Source organism: Pseudonaja textilis, chromosome 3 (genome assembly GCF_049901715.1).
Source record: "Pseudonaja textilis isolate UNSWEBS1 chromosome 3, rPseTex1.2, whole genome shotgun sequence".
NCBI lineage: Eukaryota > Metazoa > Chordata > Lepidosauria > Squamata > Elapidae > Pseudonaja > Pseudonaja textilis.
Window position 1 is genome coordinate 193357238 of NC_141992.1, and position 20734 is coordinate 193377971.

General features: G+C 42.9%; 1 protein-coding gene across 1 annotated transcript in view; it reads right to left on the reverse strand.

Moving 5' to 3' along the window:
• The window catches only part of FAM135B (family with sequence similarity 135 member B), a 173861-nt gene that overhangs the window by 29880 nt on the left and 123247 nt on the right, over positions 1-20734 (reverse strand). The window contains exons 8-11 of the mRNA XM_087931751.1: positions 8620-8773; positions 4370-4419; positions 1566-1721; positions 909-982 (exon numbers count right to left, since the gene is read on the reverse strand). Coding sequence (XP_087787877.1) covers positions 909-982; positions 1566-1721; positions 4370-4419; positions 8620-8773 — 434 coding nt within the window. The remainder of the gene's footprint in view (positions 1-908; positions 983-1565; positions 1722-4369; positions 4420-8619; positions 8774-20734) is intronic.

Consider the following 20734-nt stretch of genomic DNA (forward strand, 5'->3'; position numbering starts at 1 on the left):
CAAGAGGACAAGCCAGTGAGGAGGAGGAGGAGAGGCAGGCGCGAGGCGGGGCGAGGCGAGCGCCATGCCAAGCAGCAACAGAAAAGGCGGGCGCCGTCAGAGCCAAAATATCTGATGAGCACCTTGAGCACTCAGTGAGAATTGCAACAAGTTCCATCGAAGCAAATACGGATGCATTGGTGGCTGAGAAACAATGTCAAACATCTCACTAACTTCATTTCCAAATAAATTTAATATGTTAACTATGTTTTCTATGTTTTTTTGGATGATCAGGTATCGTTACTGTTATTTTATTTTATGTGCGGCCCAAACCAGATTTTCATCTTCTAATGTGGCCCAGGGAAGGTGAAAGGTTGGACAAGCCTGCTCTATAGTATCTCTCACTTTGATCCCTCTGTCCAACAGCTCTTCAAGGCATCATTCACCACTCATCATTCCCTTGTTTGCCCTCAGCCATGAAGTGAAGATGGAAAGAGGAGAACTTCACACATTCAGTGGAAGCTTTGCCCCGAACCAGTTATTCTCCCCTAGATGCAAAACCAAAATTAAGTCACCAGGGCCTTCTCTGTTTCAATAAAGGACAATATTTATAGCTCAGGACAGAAATGAGGGATCCTTGGTGCTCTCTGAGCTTGGTTATTTTCTTACAGACATTACCCAAACTAGATAACATCAACATCATTATCATTGAGTAATGAAATATCTGCAAGAAAGCAACCAAGCTGAGAGAGCATAAAAGATCTCTTCTGTGTTTCTTAAAATCTCTTGCAACAATTCTCCTTTAGAAAAAATAAAGAACATTAATATTTAATATGGGGGTGGAAGAGGAGGAGGAGGGGGGAGGGGAAGGGAAAGGGGAAGGGAAAGAAGAGATGTGATATGGTAAAAAGACAGTGAAAATTACATACAGGCTCTCCTGGAAAGTTGTTGCAGCACATTTTTGATGCTCTGCATAAAAGAAGGCCTCCGAGAATCTCTTCACCTAGCGGAGAAACATATATCAATGCATATCATCTTCAAAGCAAGCTGTCCTGTCTCATGAAATTAATCCACTTAGAATCAGAGTCAAATGTTGTTGTCACTTGCCTCTCTGTCTTTTTTTGATTAAAAATAAATAAACAAACCCACTTAGCTAAATTATTCTGACGGAATCAGTCTTTAACCTGACTTGACTTCAAAACCATATTGAATAAATGAACCACATAGATGCTACGAAGGATAAACACACTGTCCATTATTTAAATAAATACACTAATTTGATGAATGTTGTCACCCCTTTTAAACTTTGCACTATTGAATTTTCCCAGTTGGCATTGAAATAATAGAACAATTTCTGTTAAGCAATGTGTTTGATCAAGAATAATAATGTATTAATATTTTAATAAAATTTAGTTACCAATAACAGAAAGAGCAAGGCTTTGTAAGAAACCTAAAGGAAATTGACTCTCAAGTTTGTATGTACAAAGCAATCCCATAATAGCTCAAAATTAACACCATACACTTCAACCTGATTTCATATCACTTTCTGCTTCTAAGTTGGGCACATCAGAGTTCTGCAAGGTTACCCTTAGAGTGTGATGCTCTTGTACAAGGAATGTTGTGATGTCAGGATGTAGGGTTACAATTGCCAAAAATTGGGTCCATGTGGCTAGAAGGTGGGAGCAGAGCCATCCAAGGTCTTTGCTGATCTGCTCTGCTATCTCTTCTGAATTATTCAGCATCTAGAAGGATGAAAGACAACGTCAAGAACAGCTAGTGACAAAGATAATACAACAACATATTGACTTAAAACCTAAAATATTCCTGTTGGAGATCTTACCTGAAACTTATAATAAAGAGGAAGTACATTTGATTATTCATGTATTAACTGCAGCTAGAATTGTATGCTCAAAATTAGAAAAGCAACGAAATTCCTACTGATGAAAATGTGATCAGAAAAATATTAGAATGTGCAGAAATGAATAGTTTAACACTTGCAATTAAAGAGAAGGAGCAAACTGACCATTGTAAGATATGGGAACTATTTTATCGATGACTAAAGAAAAAAATATGAAAGCTAGAAATAGCTAATAAATTAGTGAAATATAGAAAATATGTTAATAGAATTAAACATATTAAGAAGAAATGTTATAGTAATAGAGATATTATGTATATCAACAAGATAAGAATAAGATAAGAATAGAGAATTAATACCAAAGTAATGAACAGGGATATAAATTTTAATTGTTTTATACAAAGGTTACATGTATATTAAATATGATTTTAAATAAAAAATAAACTTTGCTTCTAAAAGAGATTAGACAGCCATTTGTCTGGAATGGTATAGGGTCTCCCGCTTGAGCAGAGCATTAGACCAGAAGATATCCAAGGTACTTTCCACTTCTCTTCTGTTCTAAATTCTGTCTACAATTTTATTATTTAAACAAGATCGTTTAGATTAGCCAATGATCTACATCTTCAATCCAGGAAGCACCAATGGTCATCACAGCTATATATTTGTTCTTGCTGCTGTTGTATCATTAAAAACATTTTGTGATTCCCTAATTAGCTAGGATCACACCAGGAACCACCTACTTATTCTGCAAAATGCGTCGGTGAAGCTCATAGAATGAAGGATAAGGACAAGCATATGTTTTGCTGTCTTTTCATTTTTGAGAGAGAAAAAATTATTAAGGTACTATATCCAGAGAAAATATTTGAGTAATGTTTGTAGGTGAATACTCATCACAGTCTCATGTAATCATGGGTGGGATTCAAAATTTTTTAACACCCCCTCCCCCCCGCATGCCCCTTTTTGCCTCCTGGGACTCAGGGAAGCCTCCTGGGCAAAGCTGTAAGACAGCAATGGAGATCCCAGCACAGCTGATCATTGGAACAGCTGATTGTCGGGAGGAGGAAAAAAATACCTTAAGGAGTGACTGGTTCGAGAGGATGCAGTCAGCAATGTCGAGCATGCATGGCACGCTAAGGACTGACTAGTTGGAGAGGGGAGGCCTGGATGGAGAGGGGAGGGACCAGCCAGGGGAATGATTTGCCAGTTGTCCAAACTGCACACAATCATAACAACCAGTTCTATAGAACCAGTCTGAACCGGTAGAATCCCCCCCCCCCCGTGTATGTTATATAAAATCCTATACAAAATGATGATGATGATCATAATGAAGACAATGGTGAAGATGATGATGGTGATCACAAAATAAGAATGAACAATCATCTTCACCCTCATCATCAAATTCTAAAGCCTACCGTAGATGTTATAGAATACCTTTCCAAGCTGGTCACACTATCCAAATTGGGTCCTAAGAATAATAGAAAACTTCCAGGCTACTATATTTCTACTTTCACAAAGTCCTTTTTAAAAGGAATTTGTGGGAAAAATCAGCCACGAGCCAAAATATTGCTTTGCTGATTAATTGAGTGAATTAGGTGGCATGGCGGGTGCAAAATATTTATGGAAGGTGGGAAAAAAAATGTGCTATTCAACATCTCCACACTTCCTCCGTGGTTGTTCACAAGGCCTGTAGCTACAACAACAGAAAAGTTCAGGGTCAAATTGGTGTATAATAGATTCAAACAGACCTCCTATATTCTAAGCTCTTTCCCAGGAATATTCAAACTTTAAGAATAACAGAGTTGGAAAGAAACCTTGGAAGTCCTCTAATCCAATATCCTGCTCAAGCAGGAAATCCTATAACATACTGGACAATGGCTGTCCAGTCTCTTCTTAAAAACTTCCAGTGATGGAGTATCCATAACTTCTGGAGGCAAGCTGTTCCATTGATTGATTGTTCTCATCATTAGGAAATTTCTCCTTAGTACTATGTTGCTTCTCTCCTTGGTTAGTTTCCATTCATTGTTTCTTGTCTTGCCTTTTGATCTTTGGAAAATAGTTTGATCCCCTCATCTTTGTAGGAGTCCCTCAAATATTGGAACACTACTATTATGTCACCCCTAGTCCTCCTTTTCATTAGATTAGACATATCCGATCACTGTAACCATTTTTATATGTTTTAGCCTGCAGCAGCCAGATAATCTTTGTTACCCTTTTCTTCATTCTTTCCAGAGTCTCAATATCTTTTTTTATAATATGGTGACCAAACTGGATGCAGTACTCTAAGTGGGGTCTTATTAAGGCTTTATAAAGCAGTACTAATACTTCAGGCGATCTTTATTCTATCCCTATGTTAATGCAACCTAGCATTGAATTGGCTTTTTTAACTGCTGCCACACACTTCTGGTTCATAAAAGGAAATAAATTGGACCACACTAAAAATAAACCCTTGTAAAGTTTGTGTTAAAACTGATAGGACACAGCTTATTGTATGTTTGCATTTGACGTTAACACTACTTCCCAGTGTTGGAGAAATACCTGCAGGTCTTCAGAAAGTTGCGATAGTGTCTGTTCCACCACAAGATCTTCTAAAAATAAAAAAGGAAGAATAGGAAAATTGATTAGGTGAGGCATATACCTTGAACAAAGACACAAGAAACAGGAAAATCATTGTCAAATCTTGTCAAAGGCCAATCGGGGAATCGGAGAAACTATAAGATTCTTTGTAGATAAAAATTGTGCAAATTAGAAATGCATTCATTCTTTTTTTTTTTTCCCCACCAGCAAAGTAGATGCATTTGGTTGATCAGAAAAGGTTAAGGAGTTTCTGACTTATTTAGTCAGCAACAAAGAAATCTCAGGGGAAAAAAAAATTCAGTGGCAAACCGCTTCCACGTTGTTCCCAGGGAAACTGCACAGTGCAGAAAGCAAGCTCGGTTTCTGAGGATCTTCATTTTTATCATTTGCTTAAACTTTAAAACTTGATTATAAAATACACACCGAAGCAATAGCATCACGCCTTAAGAGGGGATTTCCTGCTTCGAAATCAGAACATAGGAGGCCAGAGAGAGAGAGAGAAAGGGAGATATAATCACTAAAGATGACATACTTGATATTCAGATAACATACTTTGGTTTAGTTCTGACAGCTTCTTAACCATTGCCAAATAAGATGTCAAAATGTTGCTTTTGAGAAATGCCCAACTCCCTGCATAATTAAGAGTAGAATCGAAGGTCATTTTTCACAGGAACACTTGAAAGAACATGAATATGTTACCTCTGTGTATGGTTACCTCTGTGTAATACGTTACCTCTGTGTATGGTTCTACCTATAAGCAATTGAGAAGTGCCCCCCCAAAAATGAGCAGACATAAAAACGTCTTCCTTAACATCTATAATCTCAATATCAGGTATCATACTGATGTCTTGATATGTAGAAATGTCAACTATCTATTCATTCCAGGATAAATAATTTAGAGCTTTGGTAGTGATTTAATTTAATTTATTCAATTATTCACTTTGAAAGACACACTACAACCACTTCAGTTAACAATGGTTTACTTTACTTAAACACACACACACATGCCTGTTTCTAAGCGGGCTAAGAAAAATCAAATTATAGCAGAAGAAAAAAAACCTGTCAGATATGACTCTTATATTTTTCCAGGAATAACAGGCATGTCATGAGTCACCCTCTGATATTACATAAACCTCTGGGGGAAAAAATCTCAGTCAAGAAATTGTATGCAACATTGTTTTATTCAATTATCTCATTAAAACAAAACACTGAAAATAGATTTTTCCCAATCAATTAACTGAATTAAACAAACAAGGAGATAAGGTACTGGGATGGGAGGTAGTCCTCGATTTAGGCCCAAAAGTGTGCATTAAATTTCTGTTGCTAAGCAGGACAGTTGTTAAGTGAGTTTTGCCTCATTTTTAGGACCATTCTTGCCACTGTTGTTAAGTGAATCACTGCAGTTGTTAAGTGAGCAACAGGGCTGTTAAGTAAATCTGACTTCCCCAGTACTTTGCAAAAAGGTGATCACATAACCCTGGGATGCTGCAACCGTCATAAATATGAACCAGAGGCCTAGAATTCATGATCGTGATGGTCATAAATGTGAAAAAATGGTCATCAGTCACTTTTTTCCGTATCGTTATAACTTGGAATTGTCACAAAATGAATGATCATTAGTCAAGGACTATCTGTAGCATAGGGATGTGGTGGCTCAGTGGCTAAGATGCTGAGCTTGTCGATCAGAAAGGTTGGCAGATCGGTGGTTCGAATCCCTAGCACCATGTAATGGAGTGAGCTCCTGTTACTTGTCCCAGCTTCTGCCAACCTAGCAGTTTGAAAGCATGTAAAAATGCAAGTAGAAAAATAGGGACCACTTTGGTGGGAAGGGAACAGCGTTCTGTCTGCCTTCGGTGTTTAATCATGCTAGCCACATGACCATGGAGACGTCTTCGGGCAGTGCTGGTTCTTCAGCTTTGTAATGGAGATGAGTATCGCCCCCTAGAGCCGGAACTGACTAGCACGTATGTGCGAGGGGAACCTTTACCTTCTACCTGTAGTATATCTGCATTAGGGTTTATTAACTAAGGATGATGAAGTAATATTTCAAGGGCGAATGCACCCTTATAAAATAGAAAAGCTAATATTCTCCTTTGACTGCAGCCAATAAAGCGACTTGAGCCAAGACAACAAATGAAATGGAGATTTGCATTGTAGGAATGGATTTAAGATTATTAAAATAGTAGGAATGGGTTTTAAACCAGGGAAGAAATTGAGTGTTGGGTTTGTCATCTTCAGTATATTTTGCTTCGCTGGCATCTTGCCATAGAATGCCAGGGGAGGAGAAGAAGATTGGGAAGGAAACCTGGCCAGTGGTAGGATTCCAAATATTTTCCTCCTGGTTCTATGAGAGCACGGTTTGTGCACTCACGCGTGCTTTTTGCACAGGCGTGACCTAATGCACTCTTTGCACGCACACATAGCACTCAGACACTGCCCTCGGTATCAGTGCTGGTGACCTGAGCTGTTTTCTTTAGCTCAGCTGAGGTGCAGCAATCCGCTCTACCACGGGAATCAGCTGAGGTAAACAACAAGGAATTGTCAACTAAAAAGATACTCTTTTGCTCTTTTTAGCTGCCAGAAAAAGAGAGTGGAGGAATACAAGGCATTCTTGAAGTGCCTAGATAATCACCCCGGTAGCCCAAAGTTGTCAGAGCATAAGAAGGTTATTGGAGAGCATGATGGATGACTCTTGGAGGTGGATGTGTCCCATTGGAGGTCATATCCACGAGGTGGGGGGAAGACCAGGGTCAAGGGGGAATGTATAATGTAATTTAGTATCAGCTGTACCCAGCCATGTGCCAACATGGCAACCTCTAATAAATCAATTTTCTTTTCTCTGAGATGTGGCTAGAGACTTTTGATTTGAATGAGGGTGGATTTTTTGGAGCCCTGACAGGAATATAAGACAGGGAATGGTGGGAGTGGGATTGTAGGGCAAGCCAGAGATGGTATTTGCCAGTTTTCCATACTACTCAAAATTTCTGCTACTAGTACGCCAGAACCGGTCCGAACCAGCTGAATACCACCTCTGAATCAAAAACAATATTGGATCAAATTGGATCAAAAACAGTAACTGTGAAAGGGAACTTGGAATCCTAGTGGACAATCATTTAAATGTGTGGCAGCAATCAAAAAAATCCAGTGCAATCCTTGGTTATATAAACAGGCATAGAATCAAAATCATGCAAAGTATTAGGACCGCTTTATAAAGCCTTAGTGAGGCCACACCTGGAATGCTGCATCCAGTTATGGTCACCCCACCACAAAAAAAAAAAGATGTTGAGACTTTGGAAAAAGTGCAAAGAGAAACTAAGATGATTAAAGGCCTGGAGACTAAAACATATGAAGAACAGTTGCAGGAATTGGGTTTGGCTCATCTAGAGAAAAGAAGGACTGGGGGAGGCATGATAGCAGTATTCCAATATTTGAGGGGCTGCCACAAAGAAAGAGGATAAGTGAACTTATTTTCCAAAGCACCAGAAGGCAGGACAAGAAACAATGGATGGAAACTAATTGAGGAGAGAAGCAACTTGGAATTAAGGAGAAACTTCCTGACACTGAGGACAATTAACCAGTGGAACAGCTTGCCTTCAAAAATCATGGGAGATCCAACACCAAAGGTTTTTAAGAACAGATTGGACAATCATTTGTCTGAAATGGTATAGGATCTTCTGCTTAAGCAGGGGGGGGGTGGACTAGAAGGCCTCCAAGAACCCTTCCAGCTGTATTCTGATTGATTCTGATTGATTGTAGTAGGGGAGTAGGAACAGGGAAGAAGGAGTGGGGATGACAGGATGACAACAACCAGAGGTTTCAGTCCGGAGCAAACTCTCTGACCAAGGACGAAGGCACGAGATGAAATGCCAAAGAAATGCCAAAACACCTAATTCAAATACCATTGGACACCGGTGGATCGATCAAGGGGTAGGTCCAAGGAAGAGGAAAAAAAACACGGATTCTGAATGGGAATATTCAGATCCAGCTTTGCTTATTCTCCAACCGCTTAACTTTAGTAAAAACGATCCTTTCGCTTTAAACACGGAATCAAGGGTCTTTCTTTCCTAAATGTTCAAGTGGGAACCAGCCTGACACTGAGCAAAAAGATGTGACCCGGGCAAGTTGGTGGAAGAGTGAAACTGTCCTGGTGTTGATCTTAGCGTGAGAAGAAGATGCTGCGTAGTGTTCTCAATTCCCAACCCTCCATGTACCTAACTTCAGCTGTGGCAAATTGGGAACCTCCTTTGTGACAGCAGCGTAGTAGCTGTGAAGTCCTCGGTGGGCACCAAGGAGCAGGAGGCAGAGGTCTTTATGCCACTTGTGGGCGTGTTGCCTGCAGTTTTCGGATGGCACATAGCAGCTGCCCTGCAGAAGAGAAGAATGAGAGAGAAGCAAGGAGACCACGTTACTTGATTTTCCTTTAGAAGGTAGGATTGAGGCTCATCAAATCTGCCTAAATCACCATTTCTTGAATTAATCAGATACAATCTTAGAAAGAGGAAAAAAAAAAACCATTTCTGTGTCAAGTCTCTTTCTGCAAATACAGTAATTCTGATTTAAGTGTTTGTGTGTTTAATGGATTTTGTATTCAGCAAACCGGATTAACTTTTCAAAATTGAGCTGTTTCAAGCAAGGAGAAATTCATGTAAAGGATATTTTCAGAATGCTGTGAGATCTCTGACAAGCAAGGCTCCATGAGGAATGTCAATTCTTCCAGCCCACATAATAGCAATAGCACTTAGACTTATATACCACTTCACAATGTTTTACAGCCCCCTCTAAGCGGTTTACAGAGTCAGCATATTGCCCCCAACAATTTGAGTCCTCATTTTACCCACGTTGGAAGGATGGAAGAATGGGTCAACTTTGAGCCTGGTGAGATTTGAACTGGCAAATTTCAGGCACTCTAACCACTGTGCCACCGTAGCTTAAACAAATAAGTACTCAAAGAAATAAATATATTATCATGATTTTTTTGGTCTGGCGGTTAAGGTACCAGGCTAGAAAGTAAGAGATTGTGAGTTCAAGTCCCACCTTAGCCACAAAAGCCAGTTGGTTAACTCTGGGCCAATCACCAGGAGACAGCGAATTCTAAACCTGCCTTAGCTGCAAAAGCCAGGAGGTAGTGAGTTCTAGTCCTGCTCTAGCCATGGAAGCCAGCTGGGTGACTTCACTCTCTCTTAGTCCAATCTTTCTCAGGGTTGTTGTTGTGTGGAAAATAGGAGGAGGAAGGTGTGTTGGATAGGTTTGCCACTCTGAGTTGTTTGTAAAAATAATAAAGGGTGGTGGTGGAATGCAAATAATAAATAAACAAATTGTCAATTAATGCCAGGGTAATTGCAGATGAACGATCAAGTGACAAACACTATCCCAGTCGAGACACCATCAACTCAGACAATCAAACAATGAATATCAGCCCAATCAAGGAACAACCAAGAACACTGACAACACTGTACATAAACAGAGAGCAAACCTCACTCCTTTCTAGCACTGATAATGTTACTAGTTGGGGTAATGAAACATCTGCAAGAAAACAGCCAGAGTACACCACATACAACCTGACATAATTCTTTTTGGTTGAGCCAAATCATTTGATATTAAATTCACAAAGATGGTCTATGGCTAAACTAGGCATTTCTTAACTTCTTCGCCACCCAGGACAGGACTATGCTGAACTATGGATAGTCCTCCACTTATGACCACAATTGAGCCCAATATTTCCATCACTAAGGGAGACATCAGTTAGCCGAGTTTGCCCCTTTTTGTGACCCTTCTTGCCACAGTTATTATTAAGTTAGCAAAATGGTTATTAAGTGAATCTGGTTTCCCGTTGATTGTACTCATCACAAGTTTGCAAAAGGGGATCACGTGACCCCCAAGACACTGCAACCATCATAAATGTGAGTCAGTTGTCAAGTATCCAAATGTAAATCACGTAACCATGGGGAGGCTATAATGGTCATATGAGTGAAAAATGGTCATAAATCACTTTTTTTCTATGTCATGGTAACTTTGAACAGTCACTAAATGGTTGCAAGTCAAGAACTTCCTGTAACTGACAATCAGCGCATTGCTTAGTTCCTTCTTTATTTGCTGTGTGGTATCATGGTATAAAAGCAAGCGATAATTCTTCAATAATTTTAATTGAAGCTAATCCTCCCTAAATAAAGCATGAGAATGCAGTTATATGCCTGGATTCTGGGGCGTTTCTTGTGTGCTATTCAAACATTGCAAAAATAATACCACACAAATTTTACCATTGTGGAGAGGCCTAGAAGTAGAGCTCTCACCTCACAATCAGGAGGATGTGAGTTCGATCCTAGGTAGAAGCAGATATCTCTCTTTCTGGGCATACTGAGGATATATCTGCTGAACAAAACTCCTCATTGGTGGCAGGAAGGGCATCCAGCCATTAAAACACTTTGCTAGCTCCATTCAGTTGCCCAGACCCCACCCTGCGAGGGATTATGGGGTCATTTTGTTCTCTGATAATATCACACAGAGCATACAAAACATTTGCTAGACCAATACTCGAATACAGCTCATCAGTCTGGAACCCGCATTACGTATCTGATATTAATACAGTTGAGAAAGTCCAGAAATATTTCACAAGAAGAGTTCTCCACTCCTCTACTCGTTGCAGTATACCTTATGCCACCAGAGTTGAAATTCTAGACCTAGAAAACCTAGAACTACACCACCTTCGGTCCAATCTAAGTATAGTATATAAAATCATACATTGCAATGTCCTACCTGTCAATGAATACTTCAGCTTCAACCATAACAACACAAGAGCAAACAATAGATACAAACTCAAGGTTAACCGCACCAAACTTGATTGCAGGAAATACGACTTCAGCAATAACAGAGCGGTCAATGTCTGGAATACTCTACCTGACTCTGTGGTTTCTTCCCCAAACCCCAAAAACTTTAACCTTAGACTTTCTACTATTGATCTCACCCCTTTCCTAAGAGGTCTGTAGGGGTCGTGCATAAGTGCAACAATGTGCCTATTGTCCCTGTCCTATTGTTTCTTTTATTTTTCTTATATGTATCCATTTCATGTATTCATAACTATGTTTATACTTATACCTATTATCTTGTAAACAATTGACAAATCAAATAAATAATAAATTAAAAGATGATGATGACAAAATTTGCCATTGTTATTCATTTGTTTGAAATTGATTTTTGAGGGGAGAAATATTTTGAAAAGGACACTGATGGAGCCTGTTCAAGCCTTCTGCTTTGTCAGGGATTATGGATCTTTCACTGCAAGCAAAGACCTGCATTTAGCACCCCTAATACCTTATCCTAATTGTTATGTCCTGAGGACTCAAGGAGTTCTCACTCAGGTCCACTCACTTTACGTGGGCGTTATTCCCCCATTCCCATTGGTTGGCTCTCCCCAGCAGCCAGCTATAAAAGCAGGCTGCGGGGTCCAACCGGTTGCTGATTGCTGCGAGCCAGTTTCCAGGCTTGGCAAGCACGGTCAGCCCTTTATTGTAAAATAAAGTATTGTTGCACTCATGCTCTGGTTCAGCCTCTCATTGCTCAAACAAAACACTGGCGACGAGGATGGGATGGCTACCAGAAGCACCTTGCAACCGCTGAGTCACTAGCCACCGATCCACAGCCCAGAGAGAGCGATCGGCTGGCGACAAGGGAAACGCTGATCCGCAGCCAGAGAGAGCGGTCAGCTAACGAAACGAGCGATCAAAAAGAGAAAACGCAGATCCGCAGCCAGAGAAAGCGGTCTGAGTCAAATAGTTAGAAGCGTCTGTAGCCGCTTGTTAGCCCCGCTTACGGGGAAAGTGAAGCGCTGCGAGCCGCAGCCGCTCTGCATTTGGCGCGAAATTCAAACGGGTGTCATTTGAATTTCGAGCCAGTAGGAATCACAGCACAGCGCTGTAGAGAGTCACTAACGCCCACTTTTTGGCGCGAATCAAGACACCTCCAACGGCTAGCAGCCAACGTGGTAACCCAGAGAGAGAGAAAGAGAGGGTAGCAAAAAACCTCTCCAGAGCTGATATCACTAGTAACTCACGAGCGCCGTAGTCCCAGAGAGATTTTTTCCGCAGGTAGCCCAGCCGTTCCAGCACCATGAGTTCCAACCCAGTATTCCCGGCGTTTAAACCAGACGAAGAGAAGTGGGAATCGTATAAGAACCGCTTCAATCATTACATCGATGCGGTCGGCCTGGCGGATGCGGGAGAGCATCGGAAAAAATCCTATTTCCTAATCTACTGTGGAGCCACCGTTTACAATACCGCTGCAGCACTCGTGGAGCCCGAGAGAATTGAAAAACGTTCCGTGGTCCGAGTTGCTTGAGATCCTCACTAACCACTACGCTCCCAGGCCTTCACAAATCGCCAGGAGGTTCACGTTCCGAATGAGGAAGCAATCAAGTAAGGAGACCATCAACCAATATATGGCCGCCCTCAGAACAGCAGCCCTGCATTGCGGGTTTGGAACATACCTGGAGGACATGCTCCTCGATCAATTAGTTTGTGGGGTCAAGGATCTCAACCTACAGAGGCGACTGCTAGCTAAAAAGACCTCAACCTAGCGCAAGCGTGTAGAGGAGGCCCTAGCAGCCGAGCTAGCAACGAACTCAGCCACCGAAATTCAGGGCCCAAGCGCCAAGCTAGCATCGTTCCCAGTCCATTCCGAAGAGGTGGAAGCGGAGGAAGCCCACAACGATGAGAACGATGTCCATCGCCTCACCAATGACAGACGGTCACAGGTAGGGGCCAAACAAGAGTACACCGGTCCACCCAAGCACATCACTCTGTGCCTAGCCTGTGGGGGATCACATCAAAGGGCCACCTGCAAGTTTAAAGGAGCCGTTTGCAACAACTGCCATAAGAGGGGGCACATTGCGAGAGTCTGCCAAGCCCCCAAAGCGCTGCACACAGACCCCGTCCTCGCACTCGGGACCACAGAGGCAAGTATTAAACTGTCGCACGCACCGCCTTGCCAGGCGACTTGCCACACTGTTAGTAAAATTTCTCTCTCCGTTTCCCTAGAAGGTAAACCGTGCCACATGGAGGTTGACACAGGGTCAGCGCTCTCAATAATCTCGTGGAACACCCTCAAGAGACTCCACCCCAGCCTATCTACTACCCGGCTTCAGAGATGCCAGTTCGGTCTGAAGGACTACCAGGGGAAGGCCATTCCTGTGATCGGCAGAGGCAAGTTCTTTGTCAGTTTTAGAGCTTTTAAAGGCCACCTACCTCTAGTGGTAGTTAACGGCAATCTACCCACCTTATTGGGGCTCGATTGGTTTCCCACCTTGGCCTAGGGTTAACAGGAGTCCATGCTGTCTCAACCTCAGACACTGACTCCTTATTCGCTGACTACGCAGATGTGTTCAGCGAGGAGCTGGGGTGTTATAATGGAACCCCCATCTCGTTCACTGTTGACCCCCAGGCAGTCCCAATCAGATTAAAACCACGTAGAGTTCCATTTGCTATTCGACCAAAACTAGACGCTGAATTGGATAAACTACTAAAACAAGGGGTCATTGAGCCAACAGATTTCGCCAAGTGGGAGACGCCCATTGTCACACCCTCAAAAAAGATGGTAGCCTGAGAATTTGCTCGGACTACAAGACAACAATCAATAAATATTTACAAGTTAGCGCCTACCCTGTGCCCGTCATTCAGCACTTATTGCACACATTCGAACCGGGCAGTATTTTTGCTAAATTGGACATGTCTCAAGCATATCAACAGTTCCCTGTTGATAACCAAACAGTGGAACTTCAGACCATCGTCACTCACAGGGGTGCCTTCCGATGCAAGCGTCTCCAATTTGGCATAAGTGTTGCCCCTGGTATTTTTCAGTCCCTCATGGAGCGGATTTTACAGGGCCTCCCTGGTGTAGTACCCTACTTGACGACATCTTGGTCTCGGCCAGGGACAGACCCCAACTCTTCCAGAGAGTGCGAGCAGTGTTAGAGAGGTTCAGACAGCATGGCCTCAGGTTAAAAAAAGAAAAATGTGCCATTGCCACTAGACAGGTGGACTTTCTGGGTTATAAAATTGACGCCTCTGGCATTCACCCCCTGGAGTCCAAGGTTAGGGCGATCCACGAAGCTCCCACACCGACCTCCAAAACGGAGCTACAAGCTTTCTTGGGGCTCCTAAACTTTTATGCATCCTTCTTGCCCCATAAAGCCTCAGTAGCCGAACCCCTACACAGATTACTAGACAAAAAGTCACCGTGGCACTGGGGGCATAAAGAAGACCAGGCGTTTAACGCCGTCAAATCACTACTTACGTCAGAGGCAGTGCTCATCCACCCGACCCCAACCTTCCTTTAGTACTGGCAGCAGACGATCCCTTTTGGAATTGGGGCGGTCCTTAGTCACAGACTCCCCAATGGCGCCGAGGCCCCCATCGCTTTTTCTCCAGGACGCTCTCGGCCACGGAGCGAAATTACAGCCAAATAGACAAGGAAGCCCTAGCAGCTGTTGCAGCCATGAAAAAGTTTCACGAATTCCTTTTTGGCCATTTCTTGAACTGGTCACCGACCATTAGTCCCTCCTGGGCCTACTGGCCGGCGACAAACAGACACCTCAAGTCCTTTCCCCTAGAATGACAAGGTGGACACTTTTCCTAGCGGCCTATTCATACAAGCTTATTCACCGCCCAGGCAAAACTCTATCCCACGCCGACGCTCTCAGTCGCTGCCCCTTACCCGCTCCGGCTGAAGACCCAGCTCCTGTCAACGCCATTTTTGAAATCACCCAGTTGGACCTGCCCATCACCGCCCTTGACATCGCCGCTAAAACCAAGGCAGACCAAACGCTCGCCCAGGTGCTCGACTGGGTGAGGAGGGGGTGGCCGGGAGGCAACGTCGATAACAAATTCGCACCCTTTAAGACTCGCATGCAGGAGCTGTCCAGTTTGCAGGGTTGTCTACTGTGGGGCACTCGAGTGGTCATTCCGACCTCGCTGCGTACCCGAGTCCTGGAGGCGTTGCACCAGGACACCCCGGCATCGTGAGAATGAAGGCGTTAGCACGCAGCCACGTGTGGTGGCGGGTCTAGACGAGGACATTGTCAATTGGGTAAGTTCCTGCAGCATTTGCCAGGAATCCCGTCCTGCTCCCCCCATCGCCACCCCTACCAGATGGGAGAGCGCAAACGCCCCTTGGTCTAGAATCCATATCGATCTGGCAGGCCCTGTGCATGGAAAGATGTTCCTAGTGGTCGTGGACGCTTATTCCAAATGGATAGACGTGGCGCAGCTATCCACGACCACCACCACACTAGCAATCACCAACGTGTTAACGCGCCTGTTCGTTACACATGGACTACCCGACTCCATTGTCTCCGATAATGGCCCACAGTTTGCATCAGTAGAATTCAGCCGTTTTAATGCCAACCTGGGCATTCGCCACATTTTCACAGCCCCATTTCACCCTACCAGTAATGGGTTGGCTGAAAGGGCCATCAGGACCACCAAAGAGGCCCTCGCTAGGTTTGGCAGGGATGACTGGCACCACAAATTCGCACGGTTCCTGATGAGCCAACACTCAACCCCTGTGCAGTCACCAATAAGTCCCCAGCGGAACTTCTGATGGGCCGGCGCCTGAGGACTGTATTGGACAGATTGCACCCACAATACTGCCCTGACTCTCCCTCGCTTCTACGTGGGGGTTAGACATTTTTTGTTACAGGAACCGATATTCGCAAGGAATTTCGCCGGGGACCCACTTTGGATTCCAGGCGAGGTCATCGCCATCACCGGGCCGAGATCGTATAGAGTCAGGCTGGAGGATGGTCGCGTCTGGAGGAGACATATAGACCAGCTTAGAAGGCGCCTCAGCACCCTTGCCAACAAGAGTCCAGAGTCTCCAGTCGAAGGGGAGCCGCCTCATCCGCCGCCCAGCCACATCGTACCCAGCGACCAGTCTGCACCAGCGGTCGTTCCGGTCAGCCCAAACTCGGACAACAGCGCCCAGAGAGTTGACCAGCCTGATCCAACCCACGAGAGCTCGACCCCAGTAACCAACCCGGTGTCTCCCGAGGATGCCCAGTCCAGAGAGAGTGTTGGCGACACTATGCCGGCTCGACCACCACAGACTGGTACCGAACAGACAGACAATGTTCCCGAGTTGCGCCGTTCCGGGCGCCAACACAAACCGCCCGTATACCTCAAGGACTATGCATGTTCGCATCTGGGGGGAAGGGGTGTTATGTCCTGAGGACTCAAGGAGTTCTCACTCAGGTCCACTCACTTTACGTGGGCGTTATTCCCCCATTCCCATTGGTTGGCTCTCCCCAGCAGCCAGCTATAAAAGCAGGCTGCGGGGTCCAACCGGTTGCTGATTGCTGCGAGCCAGTTTCCAGGCTTGGCAAGCACGGTCAGCCCTTTATTGTAAAATAAAGTATTGTTGCACTCATGCTCTGGTTCAGCCTCTCATTGCTCAAACAAAACACTAATAGTATATGAATGACTTTTAGGGAAATTTTTCGACACCGCTCTCGCCTTCCGTGTGAACTCCATTAAATTCACAAGAGAACAATAGACCTGACCCTGTGCAATGGATTTTCCAAGAATAGCACTTGAAACATGCAACTGTTATTTTTGGTTTCACCCCTCTCACCCTCAAACTGATGGCCCCAATCAGGTCTCAAATGAAAGTTATTGCGAAGAAAAGAAAAAAATAAAAGAGGAGAGGAGGAAGAGGAAGAAAAAAAGAAAAGGAGAGGAAAAGGAAAGGAAAAGAAGAAGGAAGGAAGGAAAAGGAAGAAAGAAAGAAAGAAAGAAAGAGAGAGAGAGAGAGAGAGAGAGAGAGAGAGAGAGAGAGAGAGAGAGAGAGAGAGAGAGAAAGAAAGAAAGAAAGAAAGAAAGAAAGAAAGAAAGAAAGAAAGAAAGAAAGAAAGAAAGAAAGAAAGAAAATCTAAGGATATCACATCACACAGATAATTAAATCTTTTTTCAGTAGCTTCTTCTGCAATTTGGCATAAAACACCTTGTAAGCAGTTTTGCATCATCCCAAATTTTTAATGAATATATTTTATCATTTTCATTGCTGTTCCTGATGCTACTCTTCCTTTCAATTATATGATGGTTCATTGCAAAATGTGGCACGGTGACTTTTAATGAAGAAACAAACATGTGGGAGTGACATAAATTGCTTACTCTTGATGACAGCAAAAAAAAATCTATTGCAAGAAATAATTAGGAAAATGCTCATTTTATCTGTTTTACGAGAATACAGTATCAGTATTCATGGAACAATCATTAAGGGCTGTAAGAGGGAGGAGGGAAGGCAGGCAGGCAGGCAGGCAGGCAGGCAGGCAGGAAGGAAGGAAGGAAGGAAGGAAGGAAGGAAGGAAGGGAGATGTTGAAGATAGGTAAAGGATGGATAGATGGATGGATGGATGGATGGATGGATGGATGGATGGATGGACAGATGGATGGATGGATGGGGTGATGAGGCTGAACCAGATGGAGGGGTCAAATACACCACCAGTCATTAATTCCTTCACACCCACAAGTGATCTTGTCCAGCTCTCTTTGAATTCCTTTTTATTCTTAACTCCCGCTGATTTCCTTTGATCTTTAGTAAGTTCAGATTCTTGCAGGGTGCTTATGCTCACAATACATCTTTATATGCATTTGAACTGCCTGGATTTCCTGATTTCCTTGTTGCATGATGATAGATAGATAGATAGATAGATAGATAGATAGATAGATAGATAGATAGATAGATAGATAGATAGATAGATAGATAGATAGATAATGGATGGACAGACAGACAGACAGACAATTAACTGTGACACTTTCTACCCCCAAATATCAGGAAATGTTTCAGACAGACAAAGTAACTGTTCCCAGCCAGAAATAAAATGCATAAAAGCTGTTCAGCTCCATTCCATCCTTGTCCACTTTTCTAGCTTATTTTCTGACTCAAGCAATCAGATGGTGGAAGACTCCGAAAAGGAACATGTCAAGTTATTTCCCAAAGCTTATAATTTTTCCCATCTGTATGAACAGAAGCTGGAGGGGGGAGGTTTAAATTGCCAGATTCCAGTGACTCAATCAATGATTGTTTTAAATCAAATTGGTCTGCCTCATTTCTTCATCACGGCACTTTTTCCTTCTTCTTTTTTTCCTTGATGAAAAATCACTTTAAAAAAATAAGAAGTGCACAATTTCCATCAGCTAAAGAGATGGGTCAAGTAGTGCACTTAGAAGTGAACGAGGCTACGGTCTATTTATTTCAGGCTGATTTCAGGAAGGAGATGAACTTCTTAAGCCAATTAGCTTAAATCGGCAAACTTGAGCAGTTCAAATGTATATACAGGTTTATTACAAGCTTAAGCTCTCCACAAGAATCTGAACTAATATATCTCAAAGCAAATTGGCGGTAGAAAAGAGTCAATGGAATTCTAGGTGGGCTGAACTTAGAACACTTGTGGGCCCAAGAGGATTTGAGACTGATGACATATGTGATCCTTCCCTCCCTTGGCCTTGGCCTGGTCATCTCCTACAGTTATTCTTTTATATCTCTCACTGTGGTCCCAAAAGTACTTTCTTTCAAAAGACAACTGGAGTTTTGCTTCAAGTTGTTTAACTTCTCATCCAAGAAGCTTCTTCAATTCTGACTGAATAGTGGAGTATGGAAGCATCTATATTCCTTGCAGTCATGTGGTCATTGGGCCTCTTTTATATGTGATCCTGAGGGCACAAATAAACCTCCCAGTTTCAATGACTCTAAGAAAGAGGGCTGATTATCTTCTTTTAATGACCTCATAATCCCTTGTGGGGGGGAGTCTGGGCAACTGAAAAGAGCTAGCTGAGTGTTTACTGGCCGGATGCTCTTCCTGTTGCCAATGCAGAGTGTTGTTCAGATAGAGAGGGAGATATTAGCCTCTACCTAGGATTGATATCTGAGAGAGATATCAGAGAGAACAATATCTGCCTCTACCTAGGATTGAACTCACAGCCTCCTGATTGTGAGATGAGAGCTCCACTTCTAGGCCTCAAAAAAAAAGGGGGATAATGTGCAAGGAATATAAATCCTTCCAATCTCCACCGTTCAGTCAGAACTGAAGAAGCTTCTTGGATAAGAAGTGAAACATCTTCAAACATAACGAGAAAGTCCAGTTGCCTTTTGAAAAAAAAAAAGCACTTTGGGACAACCATGACCTGGATGATTGAGAATCTCCGTAGAAATCTCTCATTGTTCATCACCACCAAAATGATCCTGTCTACTTGCAACCCCCACACTGCGTTACTTTTCCTTGATCCCCGCTATCTCTCTCCCAAATCCATAAACCCATCAGCAAGCCCAATCCTTATTCTTTCCCCAAAGTTTGGGTGCCAAGGCAAGCGGATGTTTTTTCTGTCCCATTCAGGAGATCAACATTTGTTTCTCCAGAAAGAGTTTCTTTTTATTTTATTTATTTATTTTGTCAAAAGCTTACAATATAATTGGAAATAAGAATAAACATAAGTTTAAATACATGAAATAGGAATTAATAATTGGGGATAATAGGACAGGGACGGTAGGCACAATTGTGCACTTATGCACGCCCCTTACAGACCTCTTAGGAATGGGGTGAGGTCAGTAGAGGTTAGTTTGAGGGTGAAGGAGTGGGGGTTTGAGAAGATGACAACAGAATCAGGTAGTGAGTTCCAGACATTGACCACTCGGTTGCTGAAATCGTACTTCCTGCAATCGATTTTGGAGTGCTTTACATTTAGTTTATATCTGTTGTGTGCTCTTGTGTTGTTGTTGTTAAAGCTGAAATATTCATTAACTGGTAAGATGTTGTAACATATGATTTTATCTACTATACTTAAGTCCAATCTTAGTTGGCGTAGTTCAAGGTTATCTAAGCCTAGAATCTCAAGTCTGGTGCTGTAGGGTATTCTGTTGCAAACAAAGGAATGTAGTACTCTTCTGGTAAAAGACTTCTGGACTCATTCAATTATATTTATGTCTGATATACAGTACAGATTCCAGACAGCAGAGCTAGCAAAGGTCTAGCAAAGGTTTTAAATGCCCTAGTTTGCAAATCAGTATTACCAGAGGAGAAGCTTCATAAAATTAAATTTATAACTCTTAAAGCCTTTTTGGCAATATTGTTGCACTGAGCTTTGGTGGTAGTTGCCATCTCTTCCACGCCAGCTCTGTATTTCAGATCCCTTGATGGGTCTCCTTCAGTAGAGAAGAAGGAAGCGAAACAAGAACGCCACTTGCAACATCATTTTTACAAACACTCATAAAACATCACAGCAGACATAAACAAAGTGCCAAGCAATCACTTGAGAGGAAACACAGAGCAGCCCCCTTTCCAGG